General features: G+C 42.2%; 1 protein-coding gene across 2 annotated transcripts in view; it reads left to right on the forward strand.

Moving 5' to 3' along the window:
- Positions 1-23,789, forward strand: part of ccdc120a (coiled-coil domain containing 120a) — a 55,782-nt gene that overhangs the window by 2,701 nt on the left and 29,292 nt on the right. For both annotated transcript variants that reach the window (XM_084333297.1, XM_084333298.1), the window contains exons 2-3: positions 15,212-15,469; positions 22,387-22,516. In XM_084333297.1, coding sequence (XP_084189423.1) covers positions 22,483-22,516 — 34 coding nt within the window. In that variant the 5' untranslated portion in view covers positions 15,212-15,469; positions 22,387-22,482. The remainder of the gene's footprint in view (positions 1-15,211; positions 15,470-22,386; positions 22,517-23,789) is intronic.

The following is a 23,789-nucleotide window of genomic DNA, read 5'->3' on the forward strand; positions in this document are numbered from 1 at the left end:
AAGTGGCATAGAGGTTGTGCTAGACGTCCGTAGTACTTCCGGGCGCTCGCTATAGGTCCCGGGACTCTGGCTCGTCACACTACACAGTGATCGATTGCCAATAACTCGATAAACAACATGATTTGGACGTATATACCATTATACAAGCTGGAGATGGACCGGGTAAATTTACATCCCATAATGATAAGATTTCAACTCTACGATGATCGCCCAACGGCACGCGGAGACTGGGGTGAGTTTCAGCGTGTAACGTTACCGTCTTCGATACTAACTGCTATTATCAACATTTGACCCACATTAGATGATTGGTATAACGCTGCCCACGGAATTATAAACGCCCCCTAGCCCATCCGGTCAACATCAGATGACGTGTAGTAACTTCTAGAAGTACGTCTAGTTGGAATTTTTTATATCGCGCTGATTGCCATAAAACTGTATTGCATCATCAATATAATGCATTTGGGGCTATAGATCACGTTCTGGAGAAAGCTGCAGAAAGAGATGAAAACATACTTATACATTAGACCATACTTTACTATGAATATGTGAATGAAAAAGTTTAACGTTGCTACACAATGAACAATACATATAGGACTTTGAATGGGCCCTAATAATGGCAATGTAGCAATAGCATTTAAAAAGTTATAGCCCTGCAAAGAAGGGGTACTTCTCCATAGACAAATAGAGCTGGCAATCTATGGTATATCATGAATTTAACCCAAGGCAACCAAAGTGTTAACATACCGTTGTATTCGTTCGGTACACTACACAGCCGTTCGGTACGGTACAGTGCACACTGAAACTTGTTCGGTTCGGTACGGATACGTGTACCTTTACACCCCTAATATATATATATATATTATATATATATCCACATCAGTCTGTACATACCTGCATATAATCCTTTTACATACCTGTAGATACACATCCCTTACCTACTCTTATTAGCAGCATAACTAGTAAGAGTAAGTAGGTAAGGGATATGTAGAGATATAGTATCTACAGATATGTGAAAAGGATTATATGCAGGTATGTACAGATGTGGTATATATATATATATATATATATATATATATATATATATATATATATATATATATATATATATATATATATATATATATATATTGTAACAAAGGTAGCAGACAGTGGTAGGTGGAAGGTGCAATATGGTTGTACAAGTAATCAAACACAGTCAAATAGCTCCCCGCTGGACAATGGCCAGGGGCATTTATTTAAGTAAAACAGAAAATTAAACAAAACAAAATCATACTGGCTCCCATTGGAGCACCTAACTACCTTTACTGTAGTCCAGTCCCTAACTAGGCCCGGGCCGCTGTGGTCAACTCACGGTTTTAGATGTCTCCCAAGAGCTCTCACTCTCCATACCAAGACACACTCGTCTTGGTTCTTTGTCTGTCCTCTTTGAGAGGCATGCTGATTGCTAATTGAGAGGCAGCTGTATGTGTGGGTCTGCATGTGTGAAGCTGTCAGTCCTCTTCTCTCCATTGGGAGGAGCCAACAGGCAGAAGCCATCAATCACCATTCCTCTCAGTCCCTTACAATATATATATAATACATTTCCACTCAGGGGGGTTTAAACCTTGTTACACCACCATTAGCATACAAAACAGATCTTGACCTGCTAGGAGGTAAGGCCTAAAGAAAATAATGGTTTGTTTCCGGTTGCCGACCGACCCTGCCGATTTAGGTGCGACCCAATATATTTTATGAGTTTTTAAAAAAAATTATAAAAAAATAAAAATAAAAAATATTATTATTATTTTTTTTTTTATAAAGTTTCATAGAAATCTTAGTCAAACCTTTAGTATTATGGATATTAAACATGCTGGCAGAGTACATGCATCCATGTTGTTGTGAACATTTAATTAAATAAAGAAATTCCCTATCCATAGTCGCCGTGGGAAAGAATTAAATAAAAATTTAAATTAAATAAATTCCCTACCTACCCATGGCCTTAACTGACAACCAACAGGAAACAAACAATATTTTTTGTTATGCCTAACCTGCTAATACCTGGAACATACAGTTATAGAGTTAGCCTGCTATAAAGTATTGGTAGGGTAGGATGGGAACAGGCTGATACCTGGAACATATACAGTAATAGAGTTAACCTACTATAAAGTATTGTTATGGTAGGATAGGAGCAGGCTAATACCTGGAACATACAGTAATAGAGTTAACCTACTATAAAGTATTGTTATGGTAGGATAGGAACAGGCTAATACCTGGAACATACAGTAATAGAGTTAGCCTGCTTTAGAGCCTTCAGGGACATTGTGGATAAAACCATGGTGACTATGTCAAGGTAACCAAAGGCATAGACAGTCAAGAGTGGTGTTAGCTTGATGTTAGCTCCTCAATACCTGGAAAACAATGGAAAAACAACGAATTACTGTTGGAATGTAGGCTGGCAATATGATTAGGTAATAAATAATATGTGACAACTGACAACCCCCATATCTTTCTCTTAGACATTGTCAATATTCAAATCCTGATTCAATTAGCATCCCCCCTCTCTTTCCCCCTCTCTTCCATAAGGATTTTCATTCATCCTCTCCTCTCCATTCCTCCTTCTATCATTCATATTACCCACTCCTCTCTCTCTCTCTCTCTCTCTCTCTCTCTCTCTCTCTCTCTCTCTCTCTCTCTCTCTCTCCTCTCTCTCTCTCTCTTTTTATCTCTCTCGCTCTCTTTCGCTCTCTCTGTGTCTCTCTCAAAAAATGTTGGGTCCACAAAGTATCCCGTTCATTGTAATAGAGCAGCTGATCAGCTGAGCATCACAAGTTTATATGGCTTTATGTGACAGTAGATCATGCACAATGACTGATTGATTGGTTTCCTGGGCCATGAAAATAACATTAGAATTGTGTGTGTGTGTGTGTGTGTGTGTGTGTGTGTGTGTGTGTGTGTGTGTGTGTGTGTGTGTGTGTGTGTGTGTGTGTGTGTGCGTGTGCATGTGCACGCGTGTGTGTGTGTGTGTAGGTCCCAGAAATAGCTGAGTGGACAGTTGTCTGTTGCTAGGTGAAATACAGTGTTACTGTATATTAGATCCCCTACACTGTTTCATGTGTTACTACTATATATTAGTTCCCCTCCTGAAGTGGCTAATCCTTCATAAATTTCCATTTAGCCACTGGAGTTAGTTGCAGATTTGGCCGACGCGCATTCATCATAAAGCACTCAGAGAGGATGTAAGTAGATTGACATTTATTAAACATAAACTCCGGTTGACTTTGCTATACTAAATAAAATAATATCGAACAGGATCTTGACAAAGTAAATGATATAATTGGTCTGGCTTGATGCGGTCGAAAAACTATTGCACACCAAACGCCGCTGTCTAACTCAGCTGTCAGACAGTTCATTCACTGATTTGAAGACTCCCAAAGGGGGGGGGGGTGCATCTATGAGTGAATCTATGCCACGCCCCCACAGTCATCAACAGATAAGTGTCCAGGTAATATCTATTTCAAGATTAATTTAAATCATACAGGGGTAAATACAATTTCATATCAATTATTAATATAATCCATAAATCAAAATATATATTATGTTACATGTTTCCCATTAAACTCAAATTGGGTCAATATGGCTCCAACACCTCCATTGTGTGTTATGTGTTTATGTGTTACTGTATATTAGTTAATCTCCATTGTGTTTTACGTGTTACTATATATTAGTTCCCCTCCACTGTGTTTAGTTATGTGTTACTATATATTAGTTCCCCTCAATTGTGTGTTATGTGTTACTGTATTCGTTAATCTCCACTGTGTGTTATGTGTTACTTCATTAGTTACCCTCCACTGTATGTTATGTCTTACTGCATATTAGTTCCACTCCGCTGTGTGTTATGTGTTACTATATATTAGTTCCACTCCGCTGTGTGTTATGTGTTACTATATACTAGTTCCACTCCGCTGTGTGTTATGTGTTAAGTATATTAGTTCCACTCCACTGTGTGTTATATGTTACTTTATTAGTTCCACTCCGCTGTGTGTTATGTTTTCCCCTCCACTCAAAAACATGTTTTAAGGTTAACTCCTCTTGGACGCATGACATTGACTATACAAATTGTTATTAACTCTAGGAGGCATGACATTGACTACAGATTGGTAACTCTTGGTGACATGCCTTTGACTATACAGCTTGTTATTCACTCTTGGAGGCATGACTTTGACTATACAGATTGTTATTAATTCTTGGAGGCATGACTTTGACTGTACATATTGTTATTAGGTTAACCTTTGGAGGCATGCCTTTGACTATACAGATTGTTACTAACTCTTGGAGGCATGACTTTGACTGTACATATTGTTATTTGTGACTTTGACTATACAGATTGTTATTTGTGACTTTGACTATACAGATTGTTATTTGTGACTTTGACTATACAAATTGTTATTTGTGCAGAACTAGTCACTAGAGCTCCTTTTTTCACATTCTTCCCCTGGAGAGGGAGAGCTTCTCTGTACTTCTCTAAAATCTGAATTGCATGTGTGATGTCACTAATAGACTATCATGGTCTAGTATGTGGTAACTTGACACTTTTAGGTTCAGCTACAGATAAAGCTGTGTAGGTATTTACATGTCTTGAAAGAATATAAGCTGCTGACTATTTGCATATCATAGCTCTTTGCATTCTCAATTAGGGGGAATGTGTCTGCCAGCCAGGCTCCAGCTCATCATCACAAGGTTGTGGGTTTGGAGGGCGGAGCTAGGCGATCATGGAGTAGACGTGTTTCACGTGAGCTCCCTTCTATCGTGCGAAATATACTTTTCTCCCCATTAGTCTTTATTTTATTTTTATTTGTTATTTGTCTGCTTGTTGAGTCGTCGAGTTTCAACTACTGTCGTCGACTTTTTTCAACTTTCTGCGATGTCGGTGGTGGAGACCAGATCCATGAGCGCCCCAGCCAGCAAACTGCCACCGGGCCTGACCGCGCCGTCGCCCGGTATCAATGAGATAAGCGAAGCTGTACTCTCGGTCATGACCAAACTCCATGCAGACTTTGAGACACGCTTCGCTGAAACACAAAGAAAAGTGCAGGCGGAATTTTTTGATAACCTTCATCGAGAGATGTCAGAGGAAATTAGGTTGGCGGTAGACCCGTTGAGAGACAAGATGGAGTCGCTGCACGTTGTCTCCTCGGCTAATGCTAATGAACTAGCCACGCTAACGACAGAGGCCTCACTACAAGGCGAGAGGATAGCGGGTCTGGAGACCTCCCTGCTGGCTAGGCAGGCTGAAGTTGCCAAACTACAGTCGGTAATTGTGGAAATGCAGTCCCGGGAGAGACGCTACAACATCAGGATTGTTGGTGTACCGGAGGGCAACGAGGGAGGCCGTCTCTCGGAGACCATGCCGGAATTGCTGCAAGAAATACTGGGGAAAGATGTCCTCCCCACCCCTCCCGTATGTGAGTCGGCCTACAGAGCGGGCAGGACCAGTCCTGGAGTGAACAAAGAGCCGAGGCCCATCATTGTCAAGCTGAACAGGCTTCAGCAGAGGGAACTCTGTACTCAGCCTGGCTGCACTGGTATGTTCTCTACGCATTTAGACAAACTCGGCCATGGCTAAATTGAATATTTTAATTTGGAACGCAGGGGGTCTTAACGCCCCACACAAGCGTGCCAGTGTCCTTTGGTTATTGAAGAGAAGAAATATTGACATTGCTCTCCTTAGTGAGACGCATTTATTGGTGGGTGATGTGTCAAGGCTAGCAAATCGACAATATCACGTTATCTCCTCATCCTCAGCCGATGATAAGACGAAAGGAGTCGTCATAGTTACAAGACGTAACCTTGATATCAAAGTCCTGGATGTGTGGTCGGACACGGAGGGAAGGATTACTATAGCAAAAGTTGAGTTCTCTCATAGGAAGATGGCAATAATAGCATTGTATGCCCCTAACACATTTGATTCAGCGTTCTATAATACAATCACGAAGAATATGTTGGAACTTACTGGATACGCTCTCATTGTGGGTGGCGATTTTAATGCGTGCTGGGATGCGGAGATGGATAGGTCCGGGTCCTCTGAAACAAGCGACCAAAAACGGTCCTCTAAGGCCCTCAGGAGACCTATGGCGCTTATCCAATCCCACCCTCAAGGATTACTCTCACCTGTCAGCCAGACACAAAACCTTCTCTCGAATAGACTATGCATTCGCATCCCCTAATATGTTTGATAGTTTCGACGTCTCATTGGTTCCCCTGGCTCTCTCGGACCACAAGGGGATTTTCCTTGTGGCAACCTTTGGCAGGCTCTCCATGAGAGCTCCCAGGTGGCGTTTTAACTCAACCTTATTAAAGAACGATGATTTCTGTTCTGAGTTCAGGAGTAAACTAGCTGAATTCTTGCAGATCAATGTTGGCACGGTCGATGACCCCAGGGTCCTATGGAACGCATTGAAAGGATTTATCAGGGGTCATGTCACACTTTTCGCCTCCAATTTGCATAAATCCCGGTCAAAAAAACTAGAAGGACTGGAAACATTATATGCGGACCTATACGCATCTTTGCAAACTAACTATAGTGAACGACACACAACGTAAGATAGTCAAGAAAGAAATAAACTCCATACTTAAACAACAGTCTGAGTTCTTGATACATAGGACAAGGCAAAATTACTACTTTCACGGCTCCAGGCCTAGCCATCTATTGGCAATGAAAATACGCTCGAATGATCATTTCTCGGATATCCCCTCGATCAAGACGCGACACGGTACAGTCACTACTGATTCGAAAAAGATCAACGACACTTTTAAAGAGTTTTACTCACAGTTATATAGCTCAGAGGTTAATCTCGACAACTCTAAATTTGAATCGTTCATTGGCGGGCTTGAGATACCCCACATTTCTGAGGAAGAGGCTAAGGAACTGGGGAAACCGATCACTCTTATGGAACTAAGGGAGACGATTGCTGAAATGCAGAGGGGTAAGGCACCAGGCTGGGATGGTATTCCACCCGAGGTGTATTTAGCTTTCTGGGACCAACTGGGTCCATTGATGCTCGATATGATCAATTACGCTATCGAACAAGGGGAGTTCTCAAGAGATGTCAACATGGCGTTGCTTTCTTTACTTCTCAAGAAGGACAAAGATCCCAATGATTGTGGTAGCTATAGGCCCTTGAGTCTTCTCGGGCCGATTTAAAAGTGTTTGTCAAGGTGCTGGCCCGCCGCCTGCAGAGATTTATGACGGTATTGGTACACTGCGATCAAACTGGTTTTATCCCGGGGCGCCTGGCTGCAGATAATCTTAGGAGGCTGTTGCATGTAGTCGATAACAGTAAAGACAATACAGCTCCGTCCACAGTTCTGTCTTTGGATGCCATGAAGGCGTTTGACAGACTAGAATGGTCATACCTGTGGAAGGTACTTGAGGTCATGGGTCTTGGAAAGAATTTTATTCATATGATTAAAGTCCTGTATGCCTCGCCGTCGGCAATGATACTGACAGGCAAAAACTGTTCCACACTTTTCCCAGTCTCCCGATCTTCTAGACAGGGTTGTCCTCTGAGCCCAGGACTATTCACGCTTTCCCTCGAACCATTGGCCCAATTTATTAGGCAATCGGAGGACATCGTCCCCATAATGATCAATAATACACCACACAAAATTGCTCTCTATGCGGATGACCTACTGATTTTTATGGATGACCCTTCCCGGTCGGCCACAAAATTATTGGGAATAATTGACGACTTTGATAAATTGTCAGGCTTTAAGATTAACTGGAACAAATCAGCCTGCCTACCTCTCAATGAGCTGGCCAAAGCGGTGCGACTACCAGCTGATATCCCCTTAGTGGAACATTTTAAATACTTAGGCATAGAGATATTCCCCACGCTGAGTCAAACTACTAAGTTCAACTTCACGGGTACTTATGATAAAATACGCCAGGATCTAGACAGATGGCCGTCCCTTCCTAACTCCTTACAAGCCCGAGCTTCCATAATCAAAATGAACGTCCTGCCTAGGATACATTTTGTTAGCTCAATGCTCCCCCTGCCCCCTCCAATAGACCACTGGCGCTAGGTACAATCGATGGTATCTAAGTTTATCTGGAATAACAAACGCCCGAGAATCAAAAAAGCTACTACTCAACGTAGGAAACAAGATGGGGGCCTTGCAATCCCTGATTTTAAGCTTTATTTCTGGTCCTTTTCACTGAGAGCTCTGATGTGCTGGCTAGACCCTGTAGATGCTGTATCTTGGTGCTCCTTAGAAGCGGCGGCGGTCTCACCGCTAAGATTGTAGGATGTGGTGTACTCCACTGTCCCTATTTCGAAATGCCGACTGAGGTATGGACCGATCATAACTCACGTGATCCAGACGTGGCGTAATGTACAGAAGTTGTGTGGGGTTAAATGCCCGTGGCACCTGGACTCTCCAATTTTTAATAACTAGGAATTACTTGTTGGGCACAAGCCGGTTAATATTCCTCAATGGCAAAGGAGGGGGGTTCATACTCTGGAGGATATTTATGATAAGAACGGCCTCCGTGCGTTTCAGGACTTAAGTGAATTTTATGATCTTCCCGGCGAGTCCTTCTTTCTTTACCTTCAACTAAGGTCAGCGCTGAGGGCGCATGGCGTGCCGTGGGCTCAAGCTTTGCAACCACACCCCTTCCTCAGGCTCATAGTGGACAGGACGACCTCCAGAGGGTTTGTCTCAGACTTTTATACGCTCTTAATTCAATCCACGTATAAAAACGTATCATTGGATACAATCTGGCGTGTGGATATCCCGGAGTTGGACCCCGAGTTTGACTGGGATGATGTTTGGGCAAATGTGGCATTGTCTTCCCGCAACCCCAATCACCAGCAAATTAATTTTAATTATATTCATAGGACCTATCTTACACCTAGGAAGCTATTTGCTATGGGACTGATAACCGACTCTCGGTGCACTTTGTGCTCTCAAAAGGCCACTGGCACTTACATGCATATGTATTGGGATTGCCCACCAGTGGCCCGCTACTGGAGGTCAATAACGGACAAACTTTCAGATCTGTGTGGCTTAACTATCCCATTCACAGCTGTTACGCTACTCCTGAACGATATAACAACACTACCCGCGTCCGTACAACTGAAAAGGGTTGTCCTAGCGGGCGTCACAGCGGCGAAGAAGCTAATAGCAATGAGATGGAAGGAGCCTGAGAAGCTCACATTGATTAACTGGTCCCTAACACTGTTGGATGTGATCTATCTTGAGATATCCACGGCGCGGGTGATTGGGATAGGGCAGGCTGGGATTGACCTGTGGTTCGCAGCAGCTGAGAAGGTTAGGACCGCCGTGTGCGGCTGAGCGGGGTTGGGGTGCTTGTTCGGGGGAGTCCGGCGGTCTCGTGGGAGGGGGAGGAGGAAATGTCTTGTCTGTCTTGTCTTTTGTGATGTCTTGAATTTAACTAGGGATTTTATTGGGGGGCAGCTATTTAGCTAGTTCTTCGCTATTTGGTCATCTATTAGATAGTACCCCTGGAATTTTGAATTTAAAATTTAAAAAGGTTGAACTCTGTTTTCTTTTCTTTTTGTCTTTATAATTTATAAATTGTTATATTCTGTATTATTATTGTTTTGTTATTTTCCTGTGAAGTTCTGTGTATTGTGATTGTGATTAATGTGTTGTCTTGTTTCATGTAGGTAATAATAAAAAAATTGGATCAAAAAAAAACAAGGTTGTGGGTTTGATTCGTGGCCAGGCCGTTGTCGGAAAGTGGTGTTGTTTTCAAGCAGGGAGCAAGTTGCCCCGACAGTAGTTCCGGTTCAGGCAGACTTGAGGCGATCGCTGTCACTTCATTAAGTAATTCCTGAAAAAAATTATGATGCTCGTGTTCACCTATGATGAATTATACTGACCAGAACAGCTCTGTGACTTTTTTTTCTTGATCTTTTTCCCCCTCCATTTCCTCCGATTTTTCTCCCATCCCAATGTTAGTCGTATGCCAATTCCCAATCCCTTCCTGGTCGCTGCGCACTTACCCCCCACAGTCAGATCATCTGGGAGAGTGGAGGCTATCACGTGCTTCCTCCGACACACGTCCAGCCAATCAACCGCTTCTTTTCACCTGGCAGCGCGGATCCTCCCCGAGAGGGCGTAGCGTGTGGAAGGATCACACTATCCCACTCAGGTCCTATCCACGCTTAGCAGGCGCCCCGACCGAACTGTAGGAGTCGCTGTTTACAACGACCCGGACCCACCCCGCCAGCTTCTCCCACCCTCTAATACAGCCAATTGTATTAGTGTGAACGGCCAGCCAAGCTGGTGACAACCCCGGAGCTGTGAGCTGGATTCGAACAGGCAAATCCAGCTCACAGCTTCGGGGTTGGTGACGAACGCAATCTCCGCTACGCCACCTAACCGCCCTCTGTGACTTGTTTTAGTGGTTATTGGAGAACAATGGAGTTCTATGGCTTCTGGACATGAGCTATAATGTGGTGTTGGCTGGACGGACCAGACTTGTAAGTAGGGGGAATGTATTGTTGGTTTTGGTCTTTTTGTATGTTGACATAAGAGAGAGAGAGAGAGAAGATGAGAGGAGGAGTGAGAGAAGAGAGAGGTAGTTTCTGCTATAGGCTACATGAGAGGAGAAGAGAAGATAGGACAGGAGATGAGAAAAAAGAAGAGGAGATGAGAAGAGAGGACAGGAGAGGAGAGGGGGGAACAGGAGAGGAGGAGAGGGGACAGGGGAGGAGAAGAGAAGAGAGGACAGGAGAGGAGCAGAGGGGACAGGAGAGAAGAGGAGACAGGAGAGGATTTGATTTGATTTGATTTGATTTGATTTGATTAGAGATCCCCATTAGCTGGTGCGATAGCAACCAGCTAGTCTTCCTGGGGTCCACACACAAAAAAACACACAAAAACAATCACTATTGCAAAAAACAAAATTATTAAAAGTCAGTACACACAATGCATAATGAACCTACTGTAACAATTAATATAGCTAAAATTACATTAGTGTAAAACAAAAACAAAAAATTACTTTACAGTGTTAAAAACAATTTAAAAACAATTTAAGATTCTTTTTAAAAGTGAATCTACTGTAAATGCAGCAGAGGTTCCGAGGCAGGCCATTCCACAGAGTTAATGCTCTAAAAATAAAAGATCTCCCCAGAGCGCTGGTTCTAGGACCTGGCAATTCAAGCTGCCCACTACTGGAACCTCTAGTGTAATGCTCGTGCACAGTATTACTAAAAACAATCTGATTATGTATAAAAACAGGAGTCTTACTGCTCATGACCAACTTGAACAGCACAAGTATATTAAAAGACAATCTATTTTCAACGTTAAGCCAAGAGAGGCGGGCATGCATACGGCTCACATTAGACCTTAGTGAGCAGCCCAGTACCAACCGTGCTGCCCTGTTCTGGACCACCTGGAGCTTCCTGAGGTCACCACTGGCAGCAGATGACCACATCGCAGAGCAATAGTCAAGATGACATAAAACTAAACTTTGCACTATCTGACATAAAAGGGGACGGGCAACAAAAGAAGCACATTTCCTGGAAATACCAATTGCTCTTCCCATTTTTAAAACAATATAATTAATATGCTGAGACCAAGACAGAGTGCAATCCAGCATCACTCCAAGGAGTTTAGTACTTTCAACTTGTTGAACTGCTGAATTACACAAGTTTAAATGAAGCTTTGGATTTGTAGATAACCTGTGCCTTGTTCCCAGCACAATACATTTAGTCTTGGAGATATTACTGTAAGGACAAGTCTAGGCAAGGAGAAGAGGGGACAGGAGAGAAGAGGAGACAGGAGAGGAGAAGAGAGGACAGGAGAGAAGAGGAGACAGCCAGGAGAGGAGAAGAGAGGACAGGAGAGGAGGAGAGGGGACGGGAGGATAAGAGAGGAGAGGAGAAGAGGGGACAGGGGAGGAGAAGAGAGGACAGGAGAGGAGATGAGGTGACAGGAGAGAAGAGGAGACAGGAGAAGAGAGGACAGGAGAGAGGAGGGGACAGGCGAAGAGGGGACAGGAGAGAAGAGGAGACAGGAGAGGAGAAGAGATGATGGGAGTGGAGAGGAGGGGACAGGAGAGGAGAAGAGAGGAGAGGAGGGGACAGGAGAGCCACCTAGGATGGCTTAGAGTAGACGACAGAGTACAGCAACTTGCAATGGGCCTGGTCTACAAGATACACTACACCACTAAGGTACCCATGTACATGTCAAAATACTTCCCAAAGGTCAGTGAATACCACGACCACAACACCAGAGGGAGCTCCACAAATCATGTTAAACCCAGATTCGGCTCAAACAAGGGACTAAACACGTTTCGCAATTATGCCACATCAATGTGGAATGCCCTACCCAAAGCTGTAAAGGAATGTGAATCACTACCCACTTTCAAAACCACTCTCAAAGAACACCTATGGGAGACTGCAATTCTAAACTGGCCCCTGCAAATGTCCTAACCCAACCCCCTCCAATGTACAGTAAATTACCAAGTATGGCTTTGTCAATATTCCAATGTACAGTTTTGCTTGTACAGTGTACAGTGTACGTACAATTGTATGTATTGAGCTGTACTGTACTGTACCCATTCTGCAATCTGTTAATAAAGTTTTCAATCAATCAATCAATTAAGAGTAGAAGATGGGATGGGAGAGGAGAAGAGATGAGAGAAGAGGAGGGGAGAGGACAGGAGAGGAGAAGAGAGGAGAGGAGAGAGGTGGTTTCTGCTGCAGGCTACAAGCCCCAACAGAACACTGGAATGTGAGAAAGGAGGGGGGTTTGGGAGGGCAGAACAGGAGGGGGAGGAGGGTTGAGGAGAGTTGAGGAGAGGAAGAGGGTTGAGGAGAGCAGGAGATGAGAGAAGGGGGAGGACGAGGGTTGAGGAGAGTAGGAGAGATGGGGGAGGAGGAGAGGTAATTTGGGGAAAAAAGAGGAGAGGGAGGCAATTTGGGTTTTGGCTTCTCTGGATGTGTGTGCGTGTGCGCGCGTGTGTGTGTGTGTGTGTGTGTGTGTGTGTGTGTGTGTGTGTGTGTGTGTGTGTGTCAATTCAAGATAGATACCAATTTCTATTCAGTACAAAGCTAGCCTAGCTTAGCATAAATTAATGGAAGCGGATACGGACCACTAGCTTAGCTACTGTCCAAAACCACCTTTCCAGAGTTTGGTCCGTATCCACTTCCATTAATTTGTGCTAAGCTAGTCTATCTTGCAGCCGGATAGTTTTCTACTGAATGCACCAATGAGAGGAAATTGGTATCTATCTTCTTGTCTGACTCTGGAGAAGATGGTAAGCGCATTAATTTCCCATAATGTTGGCGTGTTCCTTTAAAGAAAGGAGGGGTAGCCTACTTCCAGTTAAGTAAAATACGTATTATGGCTGAGAGAGCGTGTCTCTGTGTTTTTTATTAACAATCTTTCATTTCATATGATATATGATTTCACTCAAAACCACACAAACATAGAAATACTCAGAACAAAATATAAAAATAAATAAACTAATAAATAAACAGATGGATAGAAATAAATGTGTTGGTGGGCAGAGCCACACAAAGTAGAAATACAGCAACATATTGTGTAACTGTGTTTCTATTTCAGGTGAGTCTGCATTAGTTCTCAATATAGTAAACTGCAGCTGATTTTAATAACATTGTCACATATATAAACACTGTCACTCTGTCTCTCTCTCTTTCTATGTCTCTCTATCCCTCTCTCTTTATGTATCTCTCTCTGTCTCTCCTTGTCTATTTATGTTTATCTCTATGTCTTTCTCTCTATGTCTCTATCTATGTCTCAATATATATATCTCTCTCTATGTCTCTATGTCTCTCTATGTCACTTTCTCTGTGTCTCTATTTATCTCTCTCTGTCTGTCTCTCTATGTCTCTTTCTGTCTCTCTATGTATCTCTCTCTCTCTCTCAATTCAATTCATGGCATGAAATATTAACATACTTATTGCCAAAGCAAGTTCAACATACAAACAATAACATATATATTAAGCAATAAAATACCATAATATTAGTAATAACAGTAAAGACAATCAACAGAAACATATTCAATTACAAAATAATCATTCAATCGGGTAGTCATTTTACAAGTGTAGCCACTCAGATACATGTATTTACAAAGCTTGTTCTCTTATTGTGTGACAACCATCTACATATTTTGCAGCTAATGCTGTACACTGACTTTTCTCCCCACACATATATAACATATTTTGATGATCAGGGAGATGGATAAACTGTGGATACATTTTATTTATTTTATCAAAGAAAACTTCTCTTAGATCCTTATATTTCTCACAGTATAGTAGGAAGTGAGGTTCTGTCTCAACATCCCCCTGATGGCAAAGTGAACACAGCCTGGCCTCTCTGGGCAGCCAGTTCTGCCTGTGACGGCCTGTTTCTATGGCTAGGCTATGTCCACTCAGTCTGTACCGTGTCAATGTCTTTCTTAATTGTATATCATTCACAGTGGTCTCTCTGACATTGTGGTATTTTAACACAAACTTTGCCCGAAAGGTCAGAGTTGTTCATGTTCTCCAAGAAGATAGCTTGGTAATCTCTCTCTCTCTCTCTCTCTCTCTCTCTCTCTCTCTCTCTCTCTCTCTCTCTCTCTCTCTCTCTCTCTCTCTCTCTCTCTCTCTCTCTCTCTCTCTCTCTCTCTCTCTCTCTCTCTCTCTCTCTCTGTCTCTATCTGTCTGTCTCTCTGTGTGTATGTCTCTCTCTCTATGTATCTCTCTCTATGTCTCTCTCTATGTCTCTCTCTCTCTCTCTATGTCTCTTTCTGTGAGAATGTTCTCCCTTCTATGTTTCCTCCATCATCAGCCATTTCCTGCTTCCTGCTTCCTGTTCTCAGGGACATCCATAAAGCTGGAGGGAGAGGTCAAGGGGTTGTGTGTGTGTGTGTGTGTGTGTGTGTGTGTGTGTGTGTGTGTGTGTGTGTGTGTGTGTGTGTGTGTGTGTGTGTGTGTGTGTGTGTGTGTGTGTGTGTGTGTGTGTGTGTGTGTGTGTGTGTGTGTGTGTCAAGTCAAGATAGATACCAATTTCTATTCAGTACAAAGCTAGCCTTGCTTAGCATAAATTAATGGGAGCTGAGGACCACTAGCTTAGCTACTGTCCAAAACCACCTCTCCAGAGTTTGGTATTAATGAGGCAGAGTTGTTACTAGTTGTGTAGACCTGTCATAAGTTAACACTCCTTCTCATCCTATCTTCTCCTCTTCTCTCAGATCTTCAGCTGTGAAGCTTGTTAACTGGCTCCCCGTTCAGACTGTCCTGAGCAATGCAACTACATAGTCCCTCTGAGCCAGTCTGTCAGTCATTCTGATGGTCAACCAATCAACCAACCAACCAATCAATCAAACAATCAATCAACTAATCAACCAATCAAATCAACCAACAACCCAGTCAGCCAGCCTGTAAACCAGTCAGCCAGGCAGGCTGGTTTCAATGGCCACAAGTACTGGAGTCATGAAGATCATTATAAGGTGAGACTAACTCAGTTTGGCTGTTACTTTATTCTTAACCTCTTAAGCTCGACCGGTACCGGTACAAGATTTATTTCACGCCATAAATAGATCAATACAGCGTTTTTTTTCTCCAAATGTAGCCAAGAGTAAAGACCCTAACCCTATCAAAACAGCAGTCAACGTGTATATTTTTAGCACTATGTTTGTTTACCAATGGTTTTAAGTGTTATTAGCTAAATATGAGTTCATAAATATCTCGGCGCATCCCGGCGGAAACCGGATGAATTAGACAGAAATAAAGGAGGCTGTCATACGTGTGTGTAGTATTTTAAGAAGAAGCCGAGGGCTTTCGATGGGCTTTCGAATTTCATAAAACTACACTTTCCAGCTCACGCCAGCCCCTGTCAATCATCTGACTTCTAGCGTGAACTTTTTTTTAAACGTTATTCTCTGGATCATATCTCACGGGTCGAACAAACCTGAATGTTATTGCCATAAAATAGAACTTAGTTAGTTTCGTTACCTTTCTGTGAATGTCTAAAAAAAAACGCATCTCAATCTGATGAAAAATGCCGGTGCTATGTACATTACAAAAAAGTAACTGTACTTACAGTAGATTTCATTCACAGACTTTGCTGCCCTGTCACAGGCGACTGGTGGTACTAAATCCAGATTGAACTCTGCCATTGGAAAGAGATTTGGCCCGATCCATAGATGTGTGATTTGGCCATTATAAGGTCATTCATAGGCCTGATATTCTATATTCATATTTAAAATCGGATGGCAAAATTCAGTACTGTATCTACAAAACCCCCTGTAAATCATCTGCCCTTAGATCTTTTGTACACTTGATCTCAAGAAGGTGCTGAATGAGCTCAGTGAACATTCTTCACGTCTGGTCAATGTTAACATGGTGTTATTCACCGTCAAAGATGAAAAAAGAAAAAATACATTTGATATTCTCCTTTGGTTCATTACAATTTACTCAATCATAGTAACAGTCACAATATTTCCGACACTGGGAATACATTTCCTGAGATCCATAGATGTCCCTAGATACCAAGAACAAATACCATGCAAATGGACATTGTAGAAGTGGAGCAATCTTCCATTTACTTAGGTATGTATTTTTAGGTGAATTTTCTGAAAATATGGCTAGGGCTTAAGAGGTTAAGTGTGTCAATCCATATCAATAGTCTATGAACGTTAAGTGAAGTAGGTGACAAGTTGTTGACTTCTGAAATGTACTAAACATGAACCATTGTTTCTATCTTTTAGATAATGTTATGGTAGCTGTATTCCAATGCAACAATTAAACGTTACTCCAGTCCTCGTTTGTTTTCCTGGTTCATACACATTATTTTCACAGGACATTATGATCGGAGATTAAATGTCGGACTTCAACAGATTTAGCTGGTAATTTTATTTTATTTAACCATACAGACCATATAGACCGCACAGATCATACTGTACAAATCATACAGACCATTAACACTTTCAGTGCCCAGCAGGGGGCGCACATTTAGTGCTTGAATGCCCACCATCCACTTCAATGTTAGCGGTAATATCACCTAATCTATGTTTTAAATTATGTGTCTAATCTGCCCGTCGCTTATCAATGACTCATTTTCCAGTCAACATTGTCGAAGCGGATTGTTTTTTTATCGGTTAATTTCCGTTTTATAGCATTTTGAAAAGCCCTCGTTTTCAAGAAAAAATAAAGATTCCGTGATAAACGCCCTGTACTGAATGAATCGTTTTCAAAATAAACGCTAGATTATCGATAGTATATGTGTACGTATGCACGCTGGTGCCGTGAGCTGAAAATCGATTCTCTTAGTTCCTGATCGCTCGCACAGTCAAACAGCCATATCACACATAGGGAAAAAGCTTATATCTCCGTGAAAACAGGTCTGATTATCCTAAGACTGGTAAAATAGATTCCTTACCTGAGATCAGATGGTATCCAAAAAGATTATTCCAATTCCTGATCGCCATTCCAAAAATCAATCCTTTTATTGATCCAATGCAACGTACTGTAAACACATATTCCACGCATTCCTGAGGTTCCACAATGACTGGGATCATCTCCGGTTACATGCGTGAGAAGTAAAATGTGGATTCCGGAGTTTTTTTTTCTCATCCATTTTCATTGAGTCCATTCCAAAAGGGTGCATTACCATCTGGGAGACGATAGGGGGCGCTTTTTCCAAATCTGAGCTGCTATAGGGGCTGCTGTACCAACGGGAGACTCGGTTGATAAAATATGAATTGAGATCGCTAATAAAAAAAATGCAACGATATTTGTCGTGATGGGCATTCAGGCGTTGGGCTGATAACACGAGATATGTCGTGATGGGCATTCAAAGTGTTAAAGACCATACAGACCATACATACAGACAATGTAGACTATAGACAATGTAGACCATATAGACCACACAGACGATACAGACAATGTAGACCATATATAGACCATGTTGTGTAGACCATATAGACCATGTTGTGTAGACCATATAGACCATGTTGTAGACCTTATAGACCATGTTGTAGACCATGTTGTAGACCATATAGACCATGTTGTAGACCATATAGACCATGTTGTAGACCATGTAGACCAAGTTGTATGTAGACCATACAGACCATGTAGACCATACAGACTGTAGAGATACAGACCACATAGATAGACCATACAGACCATATAGACCATACAGACCATGTAGACCATGTATGTATACCATATAGACCATGTATACCTTTCATTAGAGTGCCCCTACTACATGGAACTCTCTTCAGCTCTCACTGAAGATGGAACTACCTACTGTATAACGCAGGGGAAGTTTAGAGGTTTACTTGCAGGCCTGCCTGCAACAGTCTGTATCTGTTTTTCTTAGCCTACTTATATTAGTTTAGGGCAGTATAGTCTTTCAGGTGTTTCGCACATTGGTCTTTGTTGTCGTCATTTGGGACACAATTTCCGGTGGGGCGTGTCGTGGCTTGAGGGGGATATATATACATACGGTGGGGAGGAGACTGTCTATTAGGAGGGGTGGGTTGGACATTTACGGTGGCCAGTTTCGAATTGCAGCCTCCCGTAGGTGCTCTTTAACACATTGGTTGCCAGCCGGATATGATGATCTATCGCTTGGATGCCACCATGTTAATCAATGGGAGGACGAGCACATTTGCGAACGCATAAACTATATCTTAAATTATGGCTATGGCGGTCAGGTGGCGTAGCGGAGATTGTGCTCGTCACCAATGCAAGAGGCTGCGGTCTCGACTCCCGGAGAGTCAGCATTGCCTTGGCTCGAGGCTGATCGCTATACTAACTCGTTTGGCTGAGTTAGGGGGAGGGGAGCCGTGGGTGGGTCCTGGGCGTTGTGGACAGCGACCCCTACAGTTCGGTCGGGGCGCCTGCTCAGCAAGGGTAGGATCTGGAGAGAGGTAGTGCGACCTTCCACACGTTACACTCTCCCGGTGAGAATCTGCGCGGCCAGTAAATAGCCATTTACTGGAATACACAAAACACGTTGTCATTTTCCGGCTGATTTATGAATCGTTTTCAAATAAACGCTAGATTATCGAGAGTATTTGTGTTCTTATGCACGATACAAAAGCGGGCTGAAAAATCATTTATTCGTCCCGCGCTCAGCGCCTAATGCCACACACACACACACACAGACACACAGACACAGACACACACACACACACACACACACACACACACACACACACACACACACACACACACACACACACACACACACACACACGTTGTGCAATCTGTGAAAAACAACTCTGATTAACCCAAAACTGGTAACATAGATTCCTTACCTCAGATCAGATGTTCTGCAAAAAGATTAATCCAATTCCTGATCGCCATTCCAAATATTGATCGCGTTTATTGATCCAACGTTAAAGTCTGAAACGCATGATCCAAGCTGCTTCCAGCCTCGCCAGTGACTCTGGTAACACAACACTGCTTGCCAGAGGTGGGGAAACCCTGGGGCGGAGTTTTTCTCTGATGCACTTTTTCACTCAATCCAATCCAATGATGTGCATTACCATCCGGGAGACGATAGGGGGCGGTATTTGCCCTTTTCGAGCTCAGAGCCATTCCCAATGATAATGTCAGGCTGGATGGATGAAAAATTTATGAATATCGCTAATAAAAGAAATAACGATTAAATAACGAGAAATCTCGTTATTGGCAACCAACGCATGGCGGCCAACAACGAGATTTCTCGTTGTTGGCAACCAATGTGTTAAGAGCGGTTTTGAATGTGGGTAGGGATTCACATCTTTTTACGGCTGTGGGTAGGGCGTTCCACATTGTTGTGGCATAATTGCGAAATGTGTTTAGTCCCTTGTTTGTGCCGCATCTGGGTTGCACATGATTTGTGGAACTCCCTCTGGTGTTGTGGGTGTGGTATTCACTGACCTTTGGAAAGTATTTCGACATGTACATGGGTATCTTAGTCGTGTAGTGTATCTTGTAGACAAGGCCCATTGCAAGTTGCTGTACTCTGTCGTCTACTCTAAGCCATCCTAGGTAGTCAAAGTGGGCAGGGGTGAGGTGGGTTCTAGGAGTAAGGTCAAGTAGTAGTCTGACCAGTTTGTTTTGTGATGTTTGTAATCTTGTTTTTAGCGCCTTTGAGGTGCTTTGGTACCATGAGGTGCAAGCATAGTTTTCCTTGTGACAATATTGTCACCCACTGTAACTGAGAAGCCGTCGGTCTTGCTGAGTTTGTTATTTTATCCGAAGAGAATGGACAGGTGTAATGATAGTTTGTTATCAGCGAGCCAGGTGCAGATTCTGCCGAGTTCTGAGCAGCTAAATTTGATCACTAGCTGATATTAATGAGGCCTGTTACTGCAGTAACCTTAGAGCTGTGTGGTATTAATGTATGTGATGAACACTGTTACTGCAGTAACATTAGAGCTGCATGGTATACTGTATGTAATGAACACTGTTACTGCAGTAACATTAGAGCTGCATGGTATTAATGTATGTAATGAACACTGTTACTGCAGTAACATTAGAGCTGTGTGGTATTAATGTATGCATTGAACACTGTTACTGCAGTGATGTAAGTGATACGTGTAATGAACACTGTTATTGCAGTAATGTATGTAATGAACACTGTTACTGCAGTAACCTTAGAGCTGCATGGGGTATTTAAAGTATGTAATGGACACAGAGGACAGAGAAGCAGGTCAGAGCAACTGGGACATTCTCTTAGCAGTTGCAAACTGGGTTGTTGTAGAGCAACAGGGAGACACTTTTCAACAGTGATTAATATTCTGGACATGGTTGTATAATTATTATATTATATATATCGTTTTGTGAAAAGATGACAACAGGCATATTACTTTTAAAGACATTTGAACACTCGATTTCTATGTAGCTTTAACTATGTTGTCACTCATAGAGGGAAGAAATATAGATCAGGTGCAGGAAGCCCAGGCAGGTGCTGCTGCTATACAACGCCATTGATTACAATGGAAGCATTCTCTAACTGCACTACTTAAACTTCATGTACCTTCACTGTAATGTGATTACTGTGATTACTGTGATTACTATGATAAATGTGATTACAGAGATTACTGTGATTAATGTGATTACTGTGATTATTGTGATTACTATGATTCCTGTGATTACTATGATTTCTGTGATTAATGTGATTACTATGATTAATGTGATGCATGAGATTGAATGTGGCGACTAGGGCTGTCACGGTAACCGCATCACCGCAATCCTGCGGTGTGTGAAGGCACCCGCGGATACAGAACAGACAACCGCGACAACCGTGGGGGGGGGGAAAGGGGCGTGATAATTTTTAACTCGGTTGATTTAATGACGAGACGTCCGTTTTCCAGTAGCATGAGCTAACTTCACGTTTCCATACAGTTTACAACTCACAGATGAAATCAGGATTTATTTTCATATTCCGGACTCGAGCCCCCAATGTATACCTTTTCCTGTATTAATCTGAACCGTAGTAGATAAGTAGGGGGAGCGTTCTCCTAACTCCCGGGCCGAAGTGCCGGTTATGTAACTTGCTCAATGTTATTGCTAACGTTACACGCAAATGAAGTGCTGCCTCTCTCTACCAACCCTGCTACACTCTGACTAACCCCTACGCTCACTTCGTTAACGTTATCATAGCTATATTATGATCTGTAATGTCAACTGGATAACGTTAGCTTTGTTTGCAAACGTTAGCGTTCGCTATCTATAACGTTAGCTATTAGGCTAGCTATCTATAAAGTTAGCTATTAGGCTAGCTATCTATAACGTTAGCTATTAGGCTAGCTATCTATAACGTTAGCTATTAGGCTAGCTATCTATAACGTTAGCTATTGGCTAGTTTCCCCCAATGATTGATGACACAAGTTGTGATATTTAACTAGCTATGTATGTGCATTCAAATTCACTAACGTTAAAATAGTGTTATAATAATAACGTTAAATGTTCGCTCAAATAACGTTAGTTTTAAGTTGGAGAAGGGATGTGTGACTGCTTGCTGCTTGCGTAGACCTACAGTATAATATCCCACAACGCATCACTCTTAAAGGAGCAGGCAACACCCTACTACTTTTATCACATTTCAGAACGTTGAGAGACAAATGGATAAATTATCAAACATGTTTAAAATAGTTTCGGGACTCCTACAACCTTAGAATTGTTGTCTAATCACGATCGCGGGTAAACTCGCATGTCTTAATAATAAAAAAATATATATACAGGTATATATAAAAAAATATATATAATAAATGAAAATGAAAAAGAAAAATGTTAATAGAAGTGCGGTACCACCGCATCCCGCGGTGATTAGCCACACACACACCCGCGGTGAGAAAATGTCATACCGCGACAGCCCTAGTGGCGACCCTGTAGTGGATGTTGCTGTAAGAGTGTTTTCTTTGTTCAGGTGAGGGAGTGTGTAGATTGAGAGTGCTTGATTAGTGCTACAAGCAGTGAGGAGGGTGGAGCCAGAGGAGGAGGAGTCACATGGGAGCCACATGACATGGAGGTCAAAGGTCAACTCATCTCAGCTCCTGGTGAGAAACTGCTAAATAATATTTTAGTCAATAGTCAATAGTTTAAAATGTTATAATATTAGTGGAAGTTGAATGCTATTTTATAATATTAGTTGAAGTTGAATGTTATTTTATAATATCAGTAGAGATTTAATGTTATAATAACTACTGAACATTATAATAAATACTGACCATTATAATAACTACTGACCATTATAAGAACTACTGACCATTATAATAACGTACTGTGATCACTATAATAGCATATTGATCATTATAATAACTACTGACCATTATAATAACATACTGACATTAACACTTTGGATGCCACGCCGTGTTTTCCTTTTTACCCCCTTGATGCCCAAACCCACTCCAATGTTAACTTAATATCGCCTAATCTATGTTTTAAATTATGTGTCTAATCTGCCCGTCGCTTATCAAAGACTCATTTTCCAGTCAACATTGTCAAGGCAGATTGTTTTTTTATCGCTTCATTTCCGTTTGATAGCATTTTGAAAATCACTCGTTTTCGCGGAAAAAACAACCCTCGTCAATAATCGTCTTTTACTGGAATATTGTCATTTGTCTGCCTATTTATGAATCGTTTTCAAATAAACGCTAGATGATCGATAGTATATGTGTGCGCACGCACGCTCGTGCCGCGCGCTGATAATCGCTGCTCTTATTTCCTGATGGCTTTTACAATCAAAACGGCTATATCACATATAGTGGAAACGCTTATATCTCCGTGAAAACGAGTCTGATTATCCTAAGACTGATAACATAGATTCCTTACCTGAGGTCAGATGGTATCCAAATGGTTTATTCCAATTTCCGATCGCCATTCAAAAAAATCGATAATTGTATTGATCCACTGTGTGTACAGTAGAACACATATTCGCTGTGGCACCAAGGTTCCAGAATGAACTCTGGTAGACCCCGGTTACATCAGTGAGAAGTAAAATGTGGAGTCAGAAATCCGTTCTCCCATTCACTTTCATTGAGTCCAATCCAAAAGGGTGATTTACCATCTGGGAGACGATAGGGGGCGCTTTTTTCACATCTTGAGCGCTGGCGGTGCCTGGATATCCAACGGTAGGCTCGCTTGATGCAATATGATTTCAGATCGCTAATAAAAATAAAAATAATATAATAATAAATAAACGAGACATCTCGTGATGGGCATTCAACGGTCGGGGGGTAAACCCGAGAAATCTCGGGCGTGGCATCCAAAGTGTTAATAACTTTTATAATAACATAATGAAATGTATCATGTGACCTGTTTTACTTCTGT

The sequence above is a fragment of the Notolepis coatsorum genome, assembly GCF_963971535.1.
Source record: "Notolepis coatsorum genome assembly, chromosome: 17".
Classification (NCBI taxonomy): Eukaryota; Metazoa; Chordata; class Actinopteri; order Aulopiformes; family Paralepididae; genus Notolepis; species Notolepis coatsorum.